We start from the raw sequence: 25,357 nt of genomic DNA on the forward strand, positions 1-25,357 counted from the left end.
GTGAATACACTTTCAAAAATTTGCGTAAAATTTCAAGGAGTTACTGTTCACCTGGAGGCCATTTATGGCTTCTTTAAGATTCAGGGACCACTGAGGTTAAGAACTCCTGGTCTAGTAGAATGTAAGACTTTTTTGGGGGGTGGTGAAGATAATTCCAAAGGAAATCAAAAAACAAAAACAGGAGATGATACAGAATCATATAGAGAGTATAGTACAGGGACAAAGATCCCATACCGGAAGTCAGATTATCGGTATTCAAACCTTGGTTCTACTACTTACTGACTTTAGACAGGTTTCTCCTAAACCTCAGTTTCCTCATCTAAAGGGAATGCTAATAATACCTGGCTCTTAAGATTGTTTTAAGAATTAAGTGAAATAATTGCATGCAAAATTTAGGACAGTGCCAAGACAGAGGCACACACACAAGTACAGACCCAGAGCCCCTTGAGTTGAATTGATTTCCTAAAGTCTTTACAGTCCTAGCCCACATATATCCCCAGAGTAAACCCTTAGTTTCTTAAGACTGTCTTTATGACCAAAAGAGCCCAACTAAAACATCATCTTTTCTCAAACGCCACTGCACAAAGTAGCTAGTGACTTCTAAAAGTGACTTCTAAAAGTCCTTTAAACTCTAAGGTGATCGTATACAGCAGAAATGTTGACTTTATCTACTTTTATTTATTCAGTGCAACCTTCCTTCTTCCTTCCCCCAGAACAGAATTTATTAACAAAAATAGCCAAAAAAAAAAAAAAAGTATGGCAACAACCCTGTAGTAAACTGGTAGAAAAAAAGTCTTGTAAATTAAAGCACAAGATAACATATTTATATTCATATTATGTTTGCTCTAGTTAGCAAACTGACTTGCCAGAATTTTGATTTACTACTTTAAGCTGTTTTTTTCCAAATTGTACACCCTACTATAGGCTATTTAATCTTGCTTTTTAAACATCAAAATCCATACACCAGGATTTACAAAATCCATTACAAAGTTTATTACCAAAAAAGAATTTTAAAGAAGATAGGAAGTGTTTGCTTAAAAAAATAAGCAATCTAAATCAACCCAACAGAATGTTGTATTCCTATTTTTTTATAATGTATTTGGACTGATATTCTGCCTACAACAAAATCCAGGCAAGGACACTAAATCACTCTAGTTTCTCTAATTTTCTAACTCAAATATTACAGAATTTTTTTAAAAGGTACTAAATATTTTCAAAGTAATTGGATGATTATCCTTTTTCCTTCTTGGATGACACAGTATTAATATAATTACAACTTTAATATATTAATTTCAACCTAGTATAATTTTTAAACTTTAAAACATAAATTAAATGTTTAAAATTTAAATAAAAATTTCCACTAAGTTATGCTTACTTCTGATGTTAAGTCATTTAGATGAATGAAAAATATCTTTTCACACTGAAAGGAAGTGAGGTAAAATGGAAAAAAAAAAACTCTCTGGAGCAAGGAATACTTGTTCCAAAATTTATGGCTTGTGACCCTAGGCAAGTCACCCTCTCTGAGACTCTATCTAGTAAACTAACATAAAATGGGATGTTTTGTGACTATGCATACCAACATGGGGAGAAAAGAGATGAATAAATCTTAGCTATTTTTTTCTTTTCCAAATCTTTGCATGAAATTAAAAAATAGACAGCACTCAGTTTACAAAATAACACAATATACCACTACTCCATTCCTCATTCGTCTCTGCCATGGAGCTACTGGGAAGAAATGACAGAGTTCTCAGAAAATCTGTGAGTTAGAAAGAGATGAAATGGAAGACCCCAAGGCAAGGCTCCCTGCCAAAAACCTTGTAATACCTGAATTTTACACTAAATGCCAAAAATTTCACTAATCAGAGAGAGAAGCTGGGTTAACAAAGATCTTGTATTTAAAGTGCAATCACCTCTGAGAAGATTAAAGGGCTTTTACCAGTTGATAGGTTGGTCAGTCAGTCATTTAAACATTACAACTGATTTCCCAACATTCACTATGATTGTCTTGAAAACAAATTCTAAAATATAACCAGTATATACAATTTCCTTATAGCATGCTTTAAGCAGTGTTTCTTCACTTTTTAAGTAAAAGGACTTCTTCATTTATATCAAGATGTTCAGATCCCCAAAGTAGTATTTTTACTATTCACATACTAAGAAAATACGACAAAATGCTACCATGAATATATAATTTTTTTGTATTCTAATCATAGCAGTATTGATACGTAGTTGAAAAATAATAGAACAATATGAGAAGGGCAAATCATTTGTTAGGTCCTCAGACAATACCTTGTAATGGGTGGTGTGCCCAAATTGTTTTCAGCGCGTAAGTTGAGCACTATGGACCTAACTTCTAACTGAAAAATGTAGGCAACTCAACTAACTATACATATAAGGATGAAGGATGACTTAGGGAAGCTGGTTTAAGTTCTGATTCCATATTGGCTCAATCCTCACTAAAGATAATCACATTATCAAATTTTGTCATAAAATCACATCATTTTTATTATCAGAATTCTATAATACTGTGAATTAATTCAATCAAATGGATTTCTCTATCATTTAGCTAAAAGTATCTGAACTGAGAAAATAAAGAGTTCCAATTTGGTAAAAGGGGAAGAGGGAATGCGAGAGAGAAATGCAGTATAGTACAATGGTTAGGGGATGAGCTTTCAAATCATACTGCCACAGTTCAACCAACAACATAACGCCACAACTCCCCTCTCTGATCTATAACCTTGGACAGAGTGATTAGCCTAATCTTCCATTACAGATTCTTCATTTATCAAAGCATGTAAAAAATGCTTAAGACTTAAATGCTTAAGTGTAAACATTTATGTTTATACTTGCCAAGCACCCAGTAAGTGGACCTACTATTTATTATAGAGCATTATACTACATGAAATAAGTCAGACAGAGAAAGACAAATTCTGTACGATCCCACTTGTATGTGGAATCTAAAAAAAAAAAAAAAACTTGTAGAAACAGAGCAGACTGGTGGCAGCCAGAGGTTGGGGGTAGGGAGGTGGGTGAAATGGGTGAAGGTGGTCAAAAGGTACAAATTTCCAGTTATAAGATGAATAAGTCCTGGGGATGTAATGTAAAGTGTGGTGACTATTTAACAATACTGTATTGTATAAATGAAAGCTGCTAAGAGAGTAGGTCTTAAAAGTTCTCATTACAAGAATATAACTATATATAGTGACAGATGTTAACTAAACTTATTGTGGTAATCATTTCACAAAACATACATATATCAAATCATTACGTAGTATACCTTAAACTAACACAATGTTATATGTCAATTATATCTCAATTTTTTTTAAAAAAGAAAAAATTTGAAGTACTGAGCACTTAGATGTTTAACCAGGATCACAGTAGAACGCCAAGAAGTTTAGGCCAGCATAAGAACAGGAATTAAGAGACAGAAAAGTATAAGAAGAGAAAACATAAAAAGCCAAAAATAAACTTGCTTCCTCCTAATCCAACTCCCACAGAACATGACCCACACTCTGAGGACCTAAAACTTACACCAATTATACTAGTACTAAGACAGGATATGTTTTTTAATTGAAGTATGGTTGCTATACAGTATAAGCTACAGGTGTACAATACAGTGATTCACAATTTTTAAAGGCTATACTCCAGTTACAGTTATAAAACACTGGCTACGTTCCCTGTGTTGTACAATATATTTTTGTAGCTTATTTTATACATAATAGTTTGTACCTCTTAATCCTCCACCTCTAGGTTGCCCCTCTTCCCTTTCCTCTCCATGGTAACCATTAGTTTGTTCACTATAACTGTGAGTCTGCTTTTTTCTTATATTCACTAGTTTGTTGTGTTTTTTAGAATCCACATATAAGTAATATCATAGAGTATTTGTCTTTCTCTGACTTATTTCACTTAGCATAATACCCTCCAAGTCCATTCGTGTTGTTGCAAATGTCAAAATTTCATTACTGTTTATGGCTGAGTAGTATTCCATTGTATACATACATATATGCCACATCCTCTTTATCCATTTATCTGTTGATGGACACTTAGGTTGCTTATCTTGGCAATTGTAAATAATGCTGCTGTGAACATTAGAGCGCATGTATCTTTTTGAATTAGTGTTTTTAAAATAGGATATGGTTTTAAATAGGCTTCTATGGGCTAGCCTGGGAACTTAGAAACAGTGTAGTTAGATATGTTCCAAGTTCAAACAACTATTTTACACATGATCTGGAAGACAACCATTCAAATATTAAGGACTGTCCATTTTTTTTCATTTAGAAGTAAACAGCTTGTCTTTGTAAGCAAACATTGTCTATGAATCTAAACGTAATTCAAAGAAATTACTCAAATTCATTAATGTTGCTAAGTATAAATCTATCATAAAATAACACCATGCAAAAGAACTGAGATAATTTTTATAATTCAAAGAGCATGATGAATAAGATCATCCCAAAATCTTTCTCAAAGTGAGGTACTAAAACCTTTAAAAATTTTTTTACTACAACAAAAGTTTTATTAGTCATCCTGTTTTCATTTTTCTCAATAGTAGCTGACTTTTCCCTTATCTCCCAAAAGAGTCATGTGCCAGAATCAAAAGGTCATCCCTCCCTCCTACATGTCTACTTTGAAGAGCTATACAAAGCAGTTTACAACAGGACATGATGAAAAGAATATAAAGGAATATTCCCAATTAGAAATATAAGTAAGAATTTAGGGGATACCTCTTCCACTTTAACCTAAAAATGCTCTGTATTTATATTTTAAAATAAGGACTAATTAAATCAAAAGTCACTGCAGTGAATCAAAAATAACTGAGCAGTGGAAGAACTAAATCTCATACACCAACCTGCCTTAGGTAAGTGGCCATGCTTTAAACCAGTGCAAAACAATGAAAAGGACAAGAATTTGGGGGTCAGACTTGGTTTTAAATCCCTGCTCTCCTACAGACTACCTGTTTGACCTTAGACCTTAAACAAATTAACATCTCTTATACATCACTGTATTTATAACATGAGAAGAGTAAAATCTGCATCGTGGAGTTATCATAAAGATTAACTGAAAATATTATAGAGAACACAATGCAAGGCACATTGTAAGCTTCAAAAATCAGTAGCTGTTAGATCTCATTAAACCAACAATATAACTCCATAACTCAGGGCAGTCTAGAGCTGCGCTATCCTATATAGTAGCCACTAGCCACATGTGGCCATTGAGCACTTGAAATTTAGCTAGCTTGATTTGAGACAGGCTGTAGGTATAAAATAGAATGTTAATACAAAAAAAGAATGTAAAATATCTCAATAATTTTTAAACTGATTATGTTGAAATGATAATATTCTAGATTACCAGATTAAGTAAAATCTATTATTAAAGTTAACTTCACCTGTTTCTTTTTACATTTTTTTTTTTTTTTTTTTTTTTTTTTATTTAATATGGCTACTGGAAAAACTAAAATTACACATGTGGTTTATATTTGTATTAGACAGCTCTGGTCTGAAACCATATCTTTTATCTAGGAGACTGAAGATCCTAATGTACTTTAAATTCCTTATAATTTAATTAGCATGATTTTAATGTTTATCAACTTCATTTTATTATTTCATCCCCCCCAATTTCTTGATTACCCCCATTCAATCTATTGTCTATTCATGGGGACACACCTCACCTTCCCACTTTACCAATAACAGTACTCATGGTATCTTACAAACTGGATGAAGAACAGCAATGTGACAGGCCATTCTTCTCTACCAGCTGCAAGTACTGTCTGTCCTTCAGATAATGTTAACAGAAGACTCATCCATATTCCTAAGAAATGTTTTTCTGTCTCAAATTCACTACTATATTTTGGATTAAAGCAATGTATCCCATCTCTGTCTTTCCTATTAGCAAGTCTACCTTCTAGCAGTCCAGGAAGCTAAAATCTAGTTTCAAATTGTGCTTCATAATCTATTACATTAATATAACTGCAAAGACAGAAAATTCTTTTTCAGCACCTAGAGATAAGGCACTAACTAGGTAATGTAAAAAGATGATTCCTTTTATCTGCTCAGACAACCTGAGAGAAAGTCTAAAAAACTACTGATAAGAACTATAAATTTAACCAACTCTTCCATTACTTATTAACATTACCGACAGGACATGTCATAGTGCTGAACACGTGCTGCTTAAATTAAACTACTATAGCTGGGAAATTCTAACTTACAGCATTAAAAATATACATTTATACATCACTTCTAATTTCTCCAAAACATTTCCATAGACATTATCACATCAGTTCCCTACAAAAGTCACTGGCTGGAAGAGCTGATTTTACTATTCCCTCATTTGACAGATGCAAAAACCAAAGCCCAGAGGTCACAAGCGATTTACCTGCCCAAATAAAGTTAGTAGGTGAGAAAAGATACATAAGAAAATCTACGGCTTCCCAGTGGCTAAGACTGTGGACCCTTAATCAGATCATGGGTTCAAATGCTGGCTTTAAAACTTAGTAGCTGTGGGATCTTAAGACAAGTCATACCTAACCCTATTCCCTCTATATTTCAGTTTTCTCATGGAGATAATATTAATAGTTTCCCTCATGGAAATTAATATAAAGGTGCGCACACATAGAAAGTTCTCAATAAATGCTTTTATCATTTAAGGCTTTAGAATCTAAAAGAAGGGACATTTAAAGGTTATTTTCTTATATTAAAAAAACAAAGTAAGTCTTTTGTCATAAGCATAAGAACATTTTTAGAACATCTTAAACCACAATCATAAACATTTCAAATTGATAATATTTTCATTTTTGACAAATTCAGTCTTCATGTCTCTTCCTTTTTTACTCTTAAATTACTTCTAAAATCCTGTAAGAAAGGAAACTATTTCTTTTGTAGTAAACTTTATCATAGGGCATACCCAAATTTGCAGAAACTAATTTTTAAAGTCATGTTTCTGGAGTCACAATGGACAAGTCTGAAACAATGTTGCAAAGTAACCAAATCTCAGTTCTGAAGGCTAGCTAGTGCATTTTAGGAAAAAGAAGAGAATGGCGGGGCTGGAAGGGGGAGGGAGGCAGTGTGCTGGGGAAAGAGTATCCCTTCTACAATTCTAAAAAGTATATACTCGTCTTCCGGTATCACATAGTAGGCACTCAATAAATAATTTATGAGTGAGTAAATGGATGAATGAACAGGAGAACTAAATCAAGCAAGAAAGCATTTGTGTTACTGTAGTAGGTGTCCTTCCAAACCCAGAAGTCATTACCAAGGTTAACCAAGGTTCTAAGCCATAGCCCAGGGACTGGAAGAAACAAATATTCTAAGATTTCCTCCTGCTAATTGTTTTCAATGACCCTCTTTATATGTGTTTAAAAAATTATACCTAGGTTGACATGTATACACTGATGTGTATGAAATGGATGACTAATAAGAAAAAATAAAAAATAAAAAAATAAATGAACATTAAAAAAAAATTATACCTAGGTGAATTCCTACAGAGCAAAAGCTTCCTTTATAAGTATAAAGCGCTTTCAGGAATTAGCCACAATCAGCAAATACCTTTTGTACATATATACACAAATAAAAGGGGTCTCTAACTGCAAAACAAAATTGATGTACTATGTATTAAAATGCCCAGGGCTCCTAAAGGATTTTCTTCCATTCATGTATATTCAGGACAGGAGACCAACTGTTGGTGTATACTTAATCACTTATCACTCAACTTGCAGTTTTGCACCCAGCCTTATTTTAACGTTTTTTTTTTTGTTTTTTTTTTTGCGGTACGCGGGCCTCTCACTGTTGTGGCCTCTCCTGTTGCGGAGCACAGGCTCCAGACGTGCAGGCCCAGCGGCCATGGCTCACGGGCCCAGCCACTCCGCGGCATGTGGGATCTTCCCAGACCAGGGCACGAACCCGTGTCCCCTGCATCGGCAGGCAGACTCTCAACCACTGCGCCACCAGGGAAGCCCCTGCATGTTCAACTCTTTTTTAAAAATTATTTTTGACAGTGATGCTAATAAAGAATATTAATTAGATCAAATTTTACGTATTTTTTTTAACTATCACTTGTGTGATTCAGGTTAAAACATGCATTATTAAAACAGCAAAATCCAAATATACTGCTACTGGTTCACTTTAAAATCTGTTAAAAATAAATTCTGAGTATGAAAGCCAAAATATAAAGTTATGAGAAAATAAAAAAAATAAAGTTATGAGATAATACATGTTATAATTTCTACAATTAGTATTGTGCTGGATTCCCAAATTAAATAGTAGCAATTTTTAGTGTATAATAAATTAATACAGGATTAGAATAAAGATATACCATCAGTAATATGCTTTTCGTAAAGAAGTTACTACTACTTGCTTACCATATATTTTACAGATTTCCAAAAGTTTAAAGTATACTTCATTATTTATTTATTTATTTACTTATTTAATTTTTGGCTGCGTTGGATCTTCATTGCTGCGCACGGACTTTCTCTGGTTGCGGCGAGCAGGGGCTACTCTTTGTCGCAGTGTGCACACTTCTCACTGTGGTGGCTTCTCTTGTTGCGGCGCATGGGCTCTAGGCTCACGGGCTTCAGTAGTTGCGGCACGTGGGCTCAGTAGTTGTGGCTCGTGGGCTCTAGAGCACAGGCTCAGTAGTTGTGGCGCATGGGCTTAGTTGCTCCGCAGCATGTGGGATCTTCCCAGACCAGGGCTCAAACCCATGTCCCCTGAATTGGCAGGAGGATTCTTAACCACTGCACCACCAGGGAAGTCCAAGATATACTTCATTTTTATACTCTTATAATCTAAATATCTCTTTGCACTGACGTTATAACCTCTTTGCTCTGAGGTTCCTTTTATTTATATAAAATATTTTTCATAATCATTAGAGAAATGCAAATCAAAACTACAATGAGATATCATCTCACACCAGTCAGAATGGCCATCATCAAAAAATCTAGAAACAATAAATGCTGGAGAGGGTGTGGAGAAAAGGGGACACTCTTGCACTGCTGAAATGATTAGTGAGCGAGGAGAAGCTATTTTAAAACTTCATAACTCTACTGAGGAATCATAAAAATAGCTAATTTTTTAAAACATCCCTGAAATTACAGAATGCTTCATTCCCATTGAAACAAATATACGCATAGGGAAAAATACATTCAAAGCTTTTTTAAAAGGTGCAAAAAAAGGGAGAACAAATGTACTAAAAGATTTTTACATCTTGAAAATAAACAATGGAAAACCTAAGTTTTAAAGTGGTAATGCAGGGGACTCCCCTGGTGGTCCAGTGGTTAAGACTCTGTGCTTCCAACGCAGGGGGTGTGGGTTCGATCCCTGGTCAAGGAACACCACGTGGCCAAAAAAAATAAAAATAAAATAATTAAAAAAAAATTTTTTTAAAAAGTGGTAATGCAAATCAGAGGACCACTATCCCCACCAGTTTTGAGACTATGCAAATCTTTTAAAAATTAGAAATAGTATCATATGCCTTATAGTTTTACATATTATATAATTTGTATTATATTATAGCAGACTGCCCTCCTCATATATCAATGAATTAATTAATCTAAAACCTTATAGAAGGATAAACAGTTCCACATGATTCCTAATTGTCAAGTGAGTACAAATTTGTACCTTCTTGTACTAATGTTGTTAGGTTTCAAAGATTATCCTTGGCACTTCTAGGATTTCATGCTTTAAGCAGCTTCACCCATCCATACCTTTCATAATTTCCTAGATAATAATAATAGTGGAGAACATATACAGAGCCCTTATGTACTTGCACATATTAAAAGGCCATCTAGCAGGGTGGTTAAGTGCCACTATCTGAGTCCAAATACTGCCTCTGCACTCACGACCCTAGGCAAGTTATGTAACTTCTCTGTGCCTCAGTTTCTTTACCTATAAAATGGGATAAATACCTGCCTCATGAAGATTACTTGACAATTATAATTGTTTAGGCTCAGTGCCTGGCACAAAGTGCTACATAAGGGTTAGCTGCTGTTATTATTATTCCTATGTGTCATGTGCTGAATCGAGTTCTTTACATGCATTATTTCATTTAATTCTCACTTAACTCTATTTTACAGATGAGAATATTGAGGTTTACAGGGGTTCAGCAACTTGCCTTTAATAAAAAAGCTAACAAGAGGAAGGGCCCAAATTCAAACCCAGGTTGCCTCTTTAATGATTCAAGCCCTGATATCTATGCCAATGTTTCAAACTAGGCTCCATGAATACACTCATAGGGAACTTACAAGTTTTCACTCTGATGATTTTTATTTTAAATTATGCTAGAGATGTTTCAGATGAAAGACAGTTTTACATAGTAGATTTTAATTTCTCGAATCATCAGACTGGGACATGCAATCCCCTGGTATTCCTAGGAATATTCTTAGAGGTCTAAGAATTTTTTTGTTCTTACAAAGTAGTCAACTTCTCACTCAGCTTTCATTCTTCAAGAATGAGGGCAACAACTACTTTTCAAAATCCTTATGCCCATTTCATTACAGATTCAAAGTTTTGACCTTTTGGCTAGTCTAACTACTTGAAAAAGTAAAACTGTAATTTTTAAAAAACTATGGTATCTTTTGCAGCACTCAGTCTTGTCTTTAAGAACAAAACACCCACACGAAAAGAAGAAACAAATATTAAAAAGGTATCTATTCCTTTAGTAAACAGTACTTTACTTTCACATTAAGCATCAGTCTCTCATCTTTAATCCAATTATATAATTACCATAGCCTACAGCATATTGCTACTTGAGTAACTCAAAAAATAAGCCCCAAATAAACTCATTTTCTCTATGCCGCCTTCCCCGCAAAAAGATCCCTTTTCAACATCTCTAATTCCTGTCAATGGTATTACCGTTCTCTCAGTCATCCAGGCTCATGACCCTGTGGTCAAGAGAGAGAAATCAAAGAGCCTGTGCTCTTTTTCAGTGTACTCAATTCCTCCTGTAGAAACATTACCTCAAGGAGCTGTAATCTATCTGGCACAGTGGACATACACAATTATAAACATGAAATAAATGCTATGAAGGATGCATAAGATCTTCTTTGAGTAGAGAATCATGGGCCAAACTTTAGAGTAAAGAGGATAGGGAGACAGAAAAGACATCCAGAGGTGAGACTTTTTTTTTTTTTTAAGATGTTGGGGGTAATTAATTTTTGCTGTGTTGGGTCTTCGCTTCTATGCGAGGACTTTCTCTAGTTGTGGCAAGCGGGGGCCACTCTTCATCGCGGTGCGCGGGCCTCTCACTATCACGGCCTCTCTTGTTGCGGAGCACAGGCTCCAGGCGCGCAGGCTCAGTAGTTGTGGCTCACGAGCCTAGTTGCTCCACGGCATGTAGGATCCTCCCAGACCAGGGCTCGAACCTGTGTCCCCTGCATTAGCAGGCAGATTCTCAACCACTGCGCCACCAGGGAAGCCCCAGAGGTGAGATTTTTAAGAATGAATAACAGTTAATAGAGAGGAAGAAACAACCTGCACATGCACAAAGGCACAAAAATCTCAGTGACATATTCAGTGAACACCAGAAAGTGTTCCAGAAAGTTCCAGTTTTCCAGAAAGTAAAGTGTGATAACAGGGACTGCTAAGAAATGAAGCTAGAAAGAGCAGGCATACTTAGATCATGAACAGTTTAGCCAAGGAGTTTACATTCTATCCAATGAGTAAGGGAAAGCCACTGAGTAATTTTAAGCATGAAAGAATTACTGCATTCTTATTTTAGAAATATTGCTCTGACACTGAAAAACAGACGGGAAGAGCTACAGCCGAGAAGCACGGACAACTGTTAGAAGACTGCTACATCAGTTCAGGCAAAAGACTAGCCTAGAGCAGTGGGGAATGGAGAGAAATAGATTGAGTCAAAAGATAGGTAGCAAGTAAAACTACAGGATTTGGTAACAAGATAAACTGTGGTTTGAGGTTTGGTAGGAAGATGGAGGAAAGGAAGGAATCAAGGCAAATTCAAGGTTTTTAGCTTGAGCTCTGGGTGGATGGAAATGCCATTAACTAAAACAGGGAACAAAACAGGAGAAACAAGGTAAAAGGAAGTAAAGCTGTTGAGTATAGATGGTGTTAGTACTTCTGGTATATCCAGAAGAAATTGTCTAATAAATGGTTAAGTCTAGAACCCAAGAGAGAAAAATTTAAGATGAAAATATAAAATTGGGAGGTATTAGCCAGTAGAGTGGATGAAACTGCCTAGGAAAACTGTACGAAAGGATAAGAGTTCCAGATACCACCAATATTTAAAACACAGGCAGACAAATAAATGAAAAGTAGAAGAGAGTGGTGATACAGAAGTTTGGAAAGGAGAGAGTTTCACGAAGAAGGGAATTGTCAATGTATTGAATGTATCAAAGAGGTGAAGAGAAGAACTTTAAAGCTGCTCTCGGTTGGCAATTGAGTAACTGGTGACAGAGAGGTTACAGAGGAATGGATGGTTAAAAAAAAAAAAGCTAAACTAGACAGGGGTTGAGTGAATGGCAGGGGAGGAAAGAGTAATCTTGACTGAGATGAGACTAAGAGCTAGAGAACAGAGGGTTAAAGAACATTTTCAAGATGGCAGAGATTTTAGCATTTTTATAGGGCTAGAAAGGGACCAGTGAAATGTGAGATTTTTAAATTATGCCTTTGTACTTAAACTTACTATAAGAAAAGTTACCCATTATACAATACTAAGTGAAAAAAGAAATTGAAGAATATGTATAGTAGGATGTTACTTAAAATAAAATTCAGACTGTTTTATGCCTTTCAAGTTACTATCATTACCTTGTGTTAGCAACTATCTGAAATTCTTATTTGTTTAGTTGCTTATCTTCCCCCCTAGAATGTAAGCTTCATGAGAAGAGAGATTTCATCTGCCTTGTTCTCCACATATTCCTGCTGCTTAAAATAGTGCTTGGCACATAGCAGGCACTCTACTGTTGAATGAAAATGTGTATGTGCACACACACGTACATATATATGAATGCATGTATTTACATGAAAAGCATAAAGAGAGTTCTAATTTGTTATTTGAACTTATTTATGCCAGGGGTGAGTGTGAGACTAGGAGGAGAGGTAAACAATACTGATTCATTTTTTGCTTCATAGATCTCTATTCAGATTTTCTACAAAAATCATGTCTTTTGTAACTGAAAAACAACTTTTAATAATGATCAGATGAGCCTAAGAAAGTTAATCTATTCTGCCTCTCTATTTTCTTTTGATGGGTTGTCTTGATCGAATCTGACTGCAGGCTGATCCTTGAGCTGTTTTGGTAGGGCAGTTCAAAGTCAGAATCTTAAACCATAGAGCTGGAAAGAACGTAGACATCATCTAAGCCAACTCCCTAGTTTTACAGATGAGAAAGCAGACACTCATAGTAATTTAATAAAAGGTAACTTAATTAATAAAATTAGGGTACTGATGAGAAGTTTTTAAAGAATAAATGATTAGGAACTATTTAAAAGGCTAATCTATTATATGCTATACATAATTTAAATGATAACTAATGAAAGCTTACTAAAGCTTATTCTCACATATAACCTACAATCTTCTGGTGAAATTATTACTCAAAGTAAAACTATTTCCTTAAGCACACTATTTGACCAATGAACCCTACAGTTAAGCACTGGCTAACCATTATAATATGACAAAGGATTCAGAATACACAAATATAGGGAGTGAAGTCATTCACCGTTAGGTGCGCAAACTAACTGAACTAACAGGCACTTCTTTCTACCAGGATACACAATAGGTCAAGTATATATTACATTTAAGGATTGAGCACACTTTGACTCAAATGTCTGTATCAATGTCTACAATGTGTATTTAATAGAATTTAATAAAAATTAAATTTTGAATAGGTAAGTAATACACTACTAAGTATTTAGGGAAATGACTTAACTATTTCTCTTTACATATATACTGTAGTTCACCAGGAATACAACAAATTTTATCGAAACTTCTGAATATCACTTTGAACTTGTTTACAAACTATCTCATTTGATCCTCACAACAACCCCATAGACAGCAGAAATTATTAGTCCCATTTAATATATAAGAATGAGGCTCAGAAGTTAACTTGACTACGGTCATTTTGACAAGTCCTAGGACCCAGATCCTCTACCTCTTAGCCACTGTTCTTTCCATCACCCAAGCTACCTCATATTTACCATTTATTAAAGGGCAAACCACTTTACAATTTCCTTCCTTCCACAATGGTGGAGGTGGGGAGGGCAGGTACCTAAGCCCTAGCAATCCTATCCCTGTCTATTCCATTTGAAAGTTTGCTACATAAGAAAATATTAGCCATTCATCTTAATAGTGACAAGAAAGATGTGACAAGTCACTTTAGTTGAGAATTGTGCACACCAGTAATTCTGTATGAAATCCTACCAAGTATTCAATTATTTCCTTAATTCTAATAAAAGTATCCTCTTATTTAGAAAGCTCTCTAGGGCTTCCCTGGTGGCGCAGTGGTTGAGAGTCCGCCTGCCGATGCAGGGGACACGGGTTCGTGCCCCGGTCCGGGAGGATCCCACATGCCGTGAAGCGGCTGGGCACGTGAGCCATGGCCGCTGGGCCTGCGCGTCCGGAGCCTGTGCTCCGCAACGGGAGAGGCCACAACAGTGAGAGGCCCGCGTACCGCAAAAAAAAAAAAAAAAAGCTTCCTATTAGAAAGCTCTCTATAAACAATACCCAAAGTAGTATGGGCTTAATAGTTGAAAAAAATCTGAAACCAAATCTCAGTCCTATCACTCACTAGCTGCTCAACTGTGGGTACATTTCTTAACTTCGAGTCTCACTGTCCTCATCTCTAGAGTGACGATGACACCATCTACCTCTGTGAGTTGTTGAGCAGATTGAGTGATAATATGTGCAAAGCCTTTAGTTCTTAGAAAAGGGCCAGAACACACCAAGTTCTGTTGGAGAAACAAACATGCAGGAAGGCACTGCTCATGGGTAATGTCATTTATGTGAACTTTACTAGTATAACTTCTAGTGTGACCTTACTTCTTGTCTCTCTCCAATATCTGGGGCAGGATACACTATATCACTCTTGCTCCCAGGGTGCCAATTTACAGTGCGTGCTGGATTTCAGCCCTCTTCTAAATCCTCTAGTTAAGGAATATTATAATCTATTATTTGACTATCTTAGAACTGGCCATACCAAACCAAAGCTTACACTATTTTCACTCCACTCTTTAAGTCTGCTAACTGCATCATTCACTATTTTGAAATAAAATAAGAGTAAGCCAATTTTATAAATACAAATCATGATACAGCGAATTCATGTTGGGTGAAAAGGGCAGGAATTTTCAGGGGGCAGGGGGAGGGGAGAAGGACCTAACATTGAGAAATTATGTATTCAGCAGTCCATCACGCACTGAATTTACTTTCTCTCTTTTAATCTTCCCAGGCATTATTCTAATCAAGATTAGCATCGTTTTACAGATTTTGCAAGGGAAGCTTAAACCCTGGCTCACTCCCCCTCGCTCAAGGTACTATAACCTACAGGAAGGCTCTTGCTCAACTCAAGGCCTTTCCTCCTTCTCTTGTAATCTCTGCCCAGAATGCTCTCCAGTCTCCTACAAGGCCGTCGCCTTCTCCTGCTTCAGGGCTCACTTCAAATAGTTCCTACTCTCTCTATCTCTAAAGTAGAATACACCAATTACTCCATCCTTATTTCCTTCATAGAACACAAAGCCATCAGTATTCATCTTCTTCCTGTGTTGAAGGACAGCACAGATGATGCTGGCTTAGTGAATGAGTGAACACACCTGCCTGCAGACATTTAGCAAGTAAAAGGCAGGGCCTGGAGACCAATCCAGATTAACCTGACCGCAAACCCCTGCAGTTCCCTACCTCTATTTTTTTTCACTGGTGGAAGGGGAGGTGCTTCGGGCTGGGAAATCAATGTAGAGGTATGCCTTCTTACTTTCTATCTGTATTCATTCACTTTAAAGAAATTACAGAACTACCTACACATATACTTAATACTACAAAACATTTAACCAGAATTTCAAGAGCTCTTACATTGCCTTTTAGAACCACAACTCCATTTGGGAAAACAAAAACAAACAAAAAACCCACTGCATTTATGATGCCCCTGAACAATCAAAATACCTCCAAACTGTTGAGTAATTGGATTGGCAACTCCACATATGGCTATTTAAGGCCAAAAGAAAATTTAAGTCACACGTATAAATAAATGCATTTTACTAACAGACTTGCTTGTAATATTTTGTTCTTTTATAAGATGTTCTGAATTTCCCAATACTTCATACAGAAAAATCTTAAAACCAGCCATGGGATTATCATTCTTATCGTGGTAATCATGTTCTTTCTTAAAGAAAGATGATACGAATGCACTCCATCTGTTGTGTTTCACTATTAAACCATGTTCTTGCAGACAGAAGTCACCTCGGGTAAAACGCCCAGTGCGGTGAGAGCCGACCACTAACAACATTCCCTTTGTTGCCTTCCCCACGGGGTTTAATACTTACTGCTGAGTCCTCCATCCTCGGAGACTCCTGTCCCTCTCATTCCTAGGTAAGTCAGTCCCAATATGAGGAAAAATAGGCAGGCAGCAGTTAAGAGAAACATCGACAAGTAGTGGGCACTGAAACCCCCAGTTGGGGACACCTCCTCCCGTTTAAATTGCTGGAGAAGTTCCTCCTCAGGTTCGGAAAGCTTCGGTTTGTTATATGTGTTCTTCAGGTAGGTATGATTGGAGCCCGTATGATTGGAGTGATTGATCCTGAGTGAACCAGAGGCGGCCACCGCCGCACTGGGAGGGAGGCTGTTGGAAAAAATCCTGGGGGAGTCCACGCCGAAGGCCACACCGCCGATATGATTATTGGTTTTAAGAAAGGAGCCTGTGGACGAATCCAAGGTTGAGTCCACGTCCGCGAGCGGTGGCTGCAGGAGAGGGGCCAGTTTCTTAGCGTTAACGCGGTATCTAGGAATGGGGCTGGAGTCCGGGGGATCAAACCCTCCTCCCTGCTCCGCCGCCGCCGCCGCCGACGACGACGACTCTTCGACGTTTCGGCTCCTGTCTAGACTCCCAGCGGCCGCCGCCCTGTCATTCATCGCGATTCCTCCCCCTCCCTGAACTGAGGTCTCCAGTCGGCCGCCGGCCGATTTCGCAGGCAGGGGAGAGAGAGGCTTACTATGGCTCCGCCTGGGCCGATGCCGGGAAAGGGAGTCGTCCTTCAATACCTGTCTGCTGGAGGCCACGTCGTCGTCCTCCTCTTCTTCCGAGTCCGAATAGTTCTCCCGGCAGCTGTAGGGGAGAAGCCGGCTGCCATTCACGGTCCGGCCGGACCACAGCGGCTCCTCGGCCTCCGGGTCCCTATCCTCGCCGTCCTCTCCCTCCTGCTCCCCGTCATCCGCCGCCCCATCTCTCCCCGACGGGCTCTGCAGCTCGGCAGCCGCCGGCCTCCTGGCCCCCCACCACGAGTGGGGCTTCCTCCGCTCGGCCGAGTTGCTGTTAGTCACCTCGCTGGAGGCCAGGGGCGCCGACGTCGGTTTGAGCCCGCGATACTGGAGCGGAGCCCGGTCTTTCCTCCCGCCGCCGCAGCCGCCGCCGCCCCCGCCGCCGCCGCCGGCCTGGTCCCGGGGACTGGCCTCCACGTCCGACTCGTCCGAGCTGAAGCCCAGCAGTACTTTGCTGCCAGCCGTGGGGGCGGCCGAGGCGCCCCCGGGCCCTCCCAAGGGGCTCTCCGGGCCAGAAGCCGAGATCCGGCCCAAGCCTCCAGGAGTCCGTAAGTAGGAGAGGTCGCCTGAGACCTGCCGGACCCCCATCCCCACGGCCGCCACCGCTGCTCCCGCGGCGGCGACCGTGGCGGTTGCCGTGTTATTGTTATTACTGTTCCGCGTCTTGGTGCTGCGGCCCCCGGACCGGTGCTGCTGCTGCTCTTCCTCTCGAAGCTTCTTCAGCTTCTTGAGGTAGACCGGGCGGGTGCTCTCCGTCACTGGGCCAGGAGACAGGCCGTAACGGCGGAGCTGAGAGAAAAGCTCCTCATCCGAGAGCTGTTGAGGCGCCGAAGCCGTTGCTGCCGCCATTTTCTCTCTAGGGTGTTTTACAAGCTCCGCGCTACCGGAAGTGACGCGCCGCCCTAGACCCTGAACTAGACCGGACTGCGTCGCCCTCCCAGCGCCACTGGCGCCTTGGCCAATGGGAGGCGCGGGAGGAGCTCACCTGAGCGGGAAAGGGCCACCTGAGTCGCGCGCGGCAGAGACTTCTGCGCTTTCACCTCGGGGTGCCAGCGCCTTCTTCCCCTTCCTTTCTGTCACCTTCTCCGGCTGTTCTCCGCCCTGCCCTTCCCAGCGCCTCTCCCGGGAACTGCCTCTTGCCAAACCACACCTTGACCTCTTCTTCCCAGGTTCCTGCCACCGGGCAGTAATATTGAAGGGAAAACTGAAGTTTATGGCAGTGGTTTTCTTTCATCTTGATTACCGCTGCCAAGGGGAGCTTAGAGACTTAAAGAAATCTTGATGGCCAGACGATTGGTAATTTCCCTGACTCCTGGTTCCCTCTTTTCGCTTTGTCTTTCCGACTGACTTACCAAAAAAAAATAAAGTGAGTTACTCTCGCTGCTCATTTGAGAAGCCTCTCCTCTAACATTCCAAGGAAAAGATAGAGTAAACCAGCCCCGATACAGTTTACTTCAAGAGTAATGGCTATTCGTTCCCTAGTTAGTTGTAAGGTATTATCGTTTTTCCCCTTTTAAAATCTGTAACCTTGATAGGTCGTCGCTTTTGGAATTGAAAGAGCCAATCACATTATACGACTGAAAAAAAAGAGAACGTGCCATCCTGCTTATTTCCTTCTTAAGACCTTTTCAACCTATAGTTACTTATTGTTAATATTTTCATGCATTTGTTTTCCTAATTTTTAATTTATTTATTTTCTTATCCCTTTGAACTGTAAGCTTTATGAGCAGAGGAACCTTGCTTCACCCCTTTAGTGCCTGACACGTCAGGCACGTTCAGTAAACATTTGTTGAACTAATTAATGAATTGCAAAGCTAGGATAGTGTGAGATGAATATTTTGACATGGGAGTAGTGATAGATGAAGAGGAGAAACCTTCACACACAGTCACAAAAACAGAAACGATTAAGACCTGGATATCCAGCCCCCTCGTTTATAGACTAGGAAATGAATCTCAGATGGAATTTTCCCAGTTTGGTAAAGATCGCTTCCCTTTTCCTCCAACACGGGCAGAGCTGACACTTCTTGAATACTTAAACCCTAGCAGCTACATGGCAGCACCTAGCACAATATCTGGCACGCTATGATAATTTTTGTCAAATAAATTATTTTTCCCTATTACATTATACACATCTGAATGGAAAAATATGTTAGTCAAAAGCATAGATACTAGCTTTTCAACATCCTGAATCCAACAGCAGAATAATACTCAGTAACCTGAACTTTTGACTTTTCTTAGCAAAAGCTTGCTGTCTCCTCAAAAATACTCTTACGTGGACGGGCACTTCCTTGTCCTTTATCAGAGGACTTTAAAATCTACAAATATTCCTGAATTCTAGGACTGTTAAGTACTTTAAAAAGTGCTTGACATAGAAAATTTTAGCCACTACGATGATAATGACCCCAAATTTATTACCATAATTGTCTGGGTCGGGAATCAAATGATTATAAACGTATTAGACCTGTGTCTCAGGATAGCAGAGGAGTTAAGCTGTGAGTCTGAAGTTAAGCAAAACTGCATGGGGACCCAGCCCTGTTGCTTACTTTCAACATTTGTTCCACAGCCTACTGGCTCTCCAGGTAGGAATCATAGAAGTCAGCCTCTGATTTTCAGGAATCTTTTGATATCCTATAAGGATTTGAAGACCATTTATATTTCTGCCTCTGACTTAGGGCAAGTTATTTAATCTTTCTGAGCCTTAGTTTCTGTATAAACAAAAGAGAGATGATGAACCTTCCTCAGAAGGTTTTTTTTTTTTCTTCTTTTTTTTTTGCGGTACGCGGGCCTCTCACTGCTGTGGCCTCTCCTGTTGCGGAGACAGCCTCCGGACGCAAAGACTCAGCGGCCATGGCTCACAGTCCTAGCTGCTCTGCGGCATGTGGGATCTTCCCAGACCGGGGCACGAATCCATGTCCCCTGCATCGGCAGGCGGACTCTCAACCACTGCACCACCAGGGAAGCCCCAGAAAGCTATTTTAAGGATTAAATGAGAATATGTCCGCATAATTCTTAGCACCACACCTAACACACAATGTACATTCAAATGTTAGCCAGTAATGTACAGCCAAGCATTGTGTGTGTGTTTGGTAGCATGGCTTCTGAGAGAGAACTCCATGTAACAGCAGTTAAGGAAAATACCACTGCACAGACAGAAGTAGAAATGGTAAACCTTTGCCCAAGGCATCAAATAATCCCATTTAGTAATTAGTGAAGACAAAGGGGTTTGGCAACCATAGTCGTTTTAGCCCTTGGGGGCAGAAAGATTTGGAATGAACTAGGAACCAAAGGTCTGGAGTCTCCAAGTTATGGGACTTAGGAAAAATCTTAGGTTCTCAGAACCTCAATTTATTCTTTTCTAAAATGATGATAATATTGTCTATCCTTCTTGGGCACACAATTAATATTCAATAAGTATCTGTTAAGAATAATGAATGAATGTATGTGAAAATTCTGTTCAAATACATTGTTTACATGCTAGGTATTATAGCCAGATAGTCACAACAATGAAAACTACAATTGGTATAAACTTTATACTTTACAAAGAGATTTTATATACATGGTCTCATGGAGTCTACAAGAAACCTTTTCTCCTTAAAGATACTGAGGGCATGATTTATTGCATGGAACTATGTGGGGTTATAATTACCCTTTGAGTGTTTGAGCAGATCTTATACTTTCTCAGGAGAACCTTCACTGACCCAGCACTGTCACTACCTGCTTCCAAAGTTCTCCTCGTTTACCAATGGATCTTACTCCTGCTTCCAGACTGGCTAACTTTTAAAGCACAAGCCTCTAAATTAGCAACCTGCACCCATGGTCTACAGGGAATGCAATCTCAAACTCACTCCTGCTCTACAGCTTTCAAAATTTTGACTAAGGGAAACATTTCTGAAGGATTATAGAAGGATAGGCAGTCTATCTCTTCCTCTATATGTTTTTAATATTATCTCTGCCTTAAGCCTGCTGGTCAGAGACCAGTGAAGCTTGGGCCACATTGCTAACACCATACTCCCCCTGGTTCCCAATTAAAATACCTATTGCCATATTTCCCTTCATAGTCAGGACATCAGCCTTTATTGAAGGACCTTCTAAGAATGATATGACACTCAGCATTATGTTCAGAGATATTGTTAAGTGTTAATTTCCTTAGAGAATGTCCTTTCAGGCCTCAGTATTAGAAATAGTTGTACTTTTCCAGACAACTCATTTGTTTGGGTCTTGGATTGGTTTTGCTTTGTTTAATCTATTTAACATTATTTTTTATTGAGGTAAAATTCACATAGCATAAAATTAACCATTTAAAAGTGCACGATTTGTGGCATTTTGTACATTTACAAAGTTGTGCAACCATCACTTCTATCTAGTTCCAAAACATTTTCAACATTCCCAAAGGAGACCCCATACCTATTATGCAGGCGTTCCCTATTTCTCCCCCTCTTCAGCCCCTGGCAACCTAATCTGCTTCCTGTCTCTATGGATTTAACTATTCTGGATATTTCATATAAATGGACTCATACAATAATGTGACCTTTTGTGTCTGACTCCTTTCACTTAGCATTTTGAAATTCATCAGGATGTAGCATGTGTCAGTACTTCATTTCTTTTTTATGGCTGCATAGTATTTCCTAGTAAGGATATACTACATTTTGTAGATAATTCATCCATTGATGGGAATTTTGGTGCTATGATGTACAAGATGTACACTGATGTACAAGTATCTGTTTGAATACCTGTTTTCAATCATTTTGGGTGTGTACCTAGGAATTTCAGTTCATATGGTAATTGTATATTTCACTTTTTGAGGAATCACAAAACTACTAATTTGTTTTTAACCTTATGGATGGATGCTGTTGGTTTGCTGACTTGCCATGTTTCCCTGTTTGAGATGACAGCTAGGAATTTCATACTCAATTTTGTGTCCCAACTATAGCAAGTGTTTAGGGCTCCATAGCATATATTTAAAACATTAATCCCATTTCTAATGCCATCTAAATTTTCTGACTTTATATTCATGTGCCTCATTTTAAAAAGTGATTTCAATTTTATTTTCTCTTCCAAAGATGATATGCATCTTTTTAGCTGTCTTTTAATTATTTGGGGAATACCATATAATTCCTTTGACAATCCAAAGGGTAGGTTTTATTAGTTTTCATCTTTTACAAATAAGGAAACTGAGGTTAGAAAAGTTACTTGATTCAAGTCTCAAGAACCAGATGGAAAACTGAAACCTATGACCTCAGAGTCCAAATTTCATGTTCTCTCCACTATAGCACCCCACTTCTTGAATACCTTTCTTAATTCATACAGTAATATGTGTAAAAATAAACTTAGTTCCCTCTTTTCTCACCCATCCTAAAGAAGGAGTAGTCTGTAATGAGGTGAGGAAGAGGACAAAAGCTTTTACAATTGACCTATTTCTTAGTTTTATTTCTACATGCAACAACTAGAAAGAAAACTCAGAAATATAAACTGATTATTTCACTTAACTTTTTAGCAGATCAAAGAAGTAACACAATATCATAATGATGGTGTCACTTAACTTCTCTTAAAGTGCCTCAAGGATGTCTTCACTAGTTCGATCTACAAAGTTCCTGATGTTTATTTTTCTTTTTAATTGCTTAACTTTTATTCAACACTAACAGTGATTCTAAGGAAGAAGCCAGAATAAACAGGCTGAAAATACACATGGTATTGAGAAATGTTAGATAAAATTCTTATCCTATGTTGTTATAAGAATTAGCCAAGAAAGTTTCATAGCAAGAGCATCTGTTTTATTTTTCTGTATATAACTCAAACAGGTAAGGAACGGTCATACAACTCCAGTAAACAACATACATATGATTGATAATTATAATCTACTCTGTGCAAGAAGGTGAATTGCTAAATCATGTACTGGGAGTCGTAGAGAGTATTTCACATTAATATGTGAGGGACAAGGGTCTAAAAGTTGCGAGATTTGAGTTTTATTTCCAGTTCTGCAGTTAATTGTAGTAATATTTTACATTTTTTAAATTGCCTCATAATCAATAGCACCTTTTCATGATCTCATTTGATCTTTCCACCAACCCTAATAGGCAAGCAATTATAATCCTTGTTCTGTAGAGGAGAAAACTAAGGCTTAAGAAAGTTTGATCATTTGTTCTTTATGAGAGCTTACTAGATGAGGTCCAAAATCATTCCTAGATTGTCTCACCCTAAGTTCACTGTTCTTTCCAGCCCACCACAATACCTCATATGAGTTGATTGTACTTCACAGAATGAGTCACTTAACCTTTTCTCTTTTAGTTTCTTCATCTGTAAAATGAAGAAGTAAGAATACTTGACCATTAAGGTCTCTTACAAATTCAAAACTTTCTGAAAGTACTTTCGTATAATACTTCTTATTGTACATTTTTATTAGACTTATTTATATACTTGCCTTATTTCTCATGTTCTTTGAGATAAGGATCTGTGTCTGATTGAAATTTGCATCTCTCCAAGCTCCTGGCTTATTAAGTGATACCACATGTCACAAAATAGTATTAGAAAGACTTGCAGGTGACACACAAAGAAGAAATACATTAGGGATAAGACTCGTATAGGGTTATCTAGAAATAGGAGAGAAATGTGAGTCTACAAATTCAGCATGAAGTTTAAGGAATACACCTGTAAAGAGGCTTATGACCCAGACTGCTCTAGAGATTTGGTTTCCTTAAGCAGCAAAAGGCATCTTAACACCGAAGTTTTCTGTCCCACATCATATAAGCAATGGTGTAAAGAGATCTGAACGCCTCAGTTTATGATTATCTATTCTTTTCAATGCAATCCTTTAGTGTTGTTTTATTTGTTATACAGGAACTTCATAGGAGATAGGCATAGAGAATCATCAGGTTTGTGTTTTATAATACTTTCAAACTTTGGGTTATGTATCCTTTGATGTTTCTTATCCATCCTTCCCAGAAGCTTAAGCATGGAGAGAAGGGATAACGGGGAGAGGACCACTTTTAGTTTTTGTTGATGGGATGGAAAGCTTTGTCTCCCATCACTCATGACTGAAACTTGTTCCTGACCCCTGCTTGCCTCTAAATAAGATCATTTCTGGCCACCCATACATGAGGAACATTTCTTCTTCTTTTTTTTTTTTTTGGCTGCATTGGGCCTTCGTTGCTGCGCACGGGCTTTCTCTAGTTGCGGTGAGCGGGGACTGCTCTTCATTGCGGTAGGCAGCCTTCTCATTGTGGTGGCTTCTCTTGTTGCGGAGCATGGGCTCTCGGTGCATGGGCTTCAGTAGTTGTGGCACGTGGGCTCAGTATTTGTGGTGCACTGACTTAGTTGCTCCGCAGCACGTGGGATCTTCCCAGACCAGGGCTTGAACCCATGTCCCCTGAATTGGCAGGTGGATTCTTTACCACTGCGCCACCAGGGAAGCCCTGCAACTTACATTTTTGATCAGTACTTTATTTGTGCAATTCAGATGTATGTAACTCCAATTCAGGCATTTTCCCTATATCAAATCCATGAATGTCATGCCGACTTTTCAGTTGCTCATGTGTATTTTGTCAAGTCTCTAATTAAGACTACTGGGTTTGTTCATTCACTTGTTCAACAAATATTTATTGAGTGCTTATCGTGGGCCAAACATTGTTCTAGGTGATGGAGATACTGCAGTGAACAAAATAACATCATAGACCTTACATTTTAGCTCAAGAAGATAGACATTAACAAATAACATGTAACGGGTCAGCTAATGATAGGTGCTAAGAAGAAAAACAAAACAAGGTAAATGGGATAGGGCGTTAAGGTGACAGGTGGATGATGCTATCTCATGTGGGTGGTTAGGAAGACCTTTCTGATAAAGGGCCATTTGTGTAGGCATCTGAAGGGAATGGTAAGGACAAAAACCCAGAGTGAGAATGTGCAAGGTGGGATCCTGCTTTCACAGAAAGGAGACCAACATGGCTGGTGAAGAGGGGTGGGGTGGGGCATGAGCCATGGAAGACGAGGTCAGAACAGCGGTGAAGAAAGAATGGAGATCTTGTAAGGCCTTTTAGGCGATGGTAAGTACTTTGGATTTCACTCTGGGTGAGATGAGAAACCAAAGTAGGGTTTTGAGGAACAGAGCAACGTGATCTAATTTACTTGTAAGACCTGTTGTGTTGAGAATAGACTTTAGGAGAGGAAAAGGAAAGAAA

General features: G+C 38.6%; 1 protein-coding gene across 5 annotated transcripts in view; it reads right to left on the reverse strand.

Moving 5' to 3' along the window:
• The window catches only part of LEMD3 (LEM domain containing 3), an 84,559-nt gene extending 66,494 nt beyond the window's left edge, over positions 1–18,065 (reverse strand). For 4 of the 5 annotated variants that reach the window (XM_024736652.1, XM_024736650.1, XM_024736648.1 and 1 more), the window contains exon 1: positions 16,475–18,048. In XM_024736652.1, the coding sequence (XP_024592420.1) occupies positions 16,475–18,035 (1,561 nt within the window). In that variant the 5' untranslated portion in view covers positions 18,036–18,048. Of the gene's footprint in view, positions 1–16,474 lie in introns of all 5 variants that reach the window. The other variant, XM_024736651.1, reaches the window with a different exon arrangement.
• Positions 18,066–25,357: the final 7,292 nt, after the last annotated feature.

Source organism: Neophocaena asiaeorientalis, unplaced genomic scaffold (assembly GCF_003031525.2).
Source record: "Neophocaena asiaeorientalis asiaeorientalis breed wild unplaced genomic scaffold, Neophocaena_asiaeorientalis_V1.1 scaffold134, whole genome shotgun sequence".
Lineage (NCBI taxonomy): Eukaryota > Metazoa > Chordata > Mammalia > Artiodactyla > Phocoenidae > Neophocaena > Neophocaena asiaeorientalis.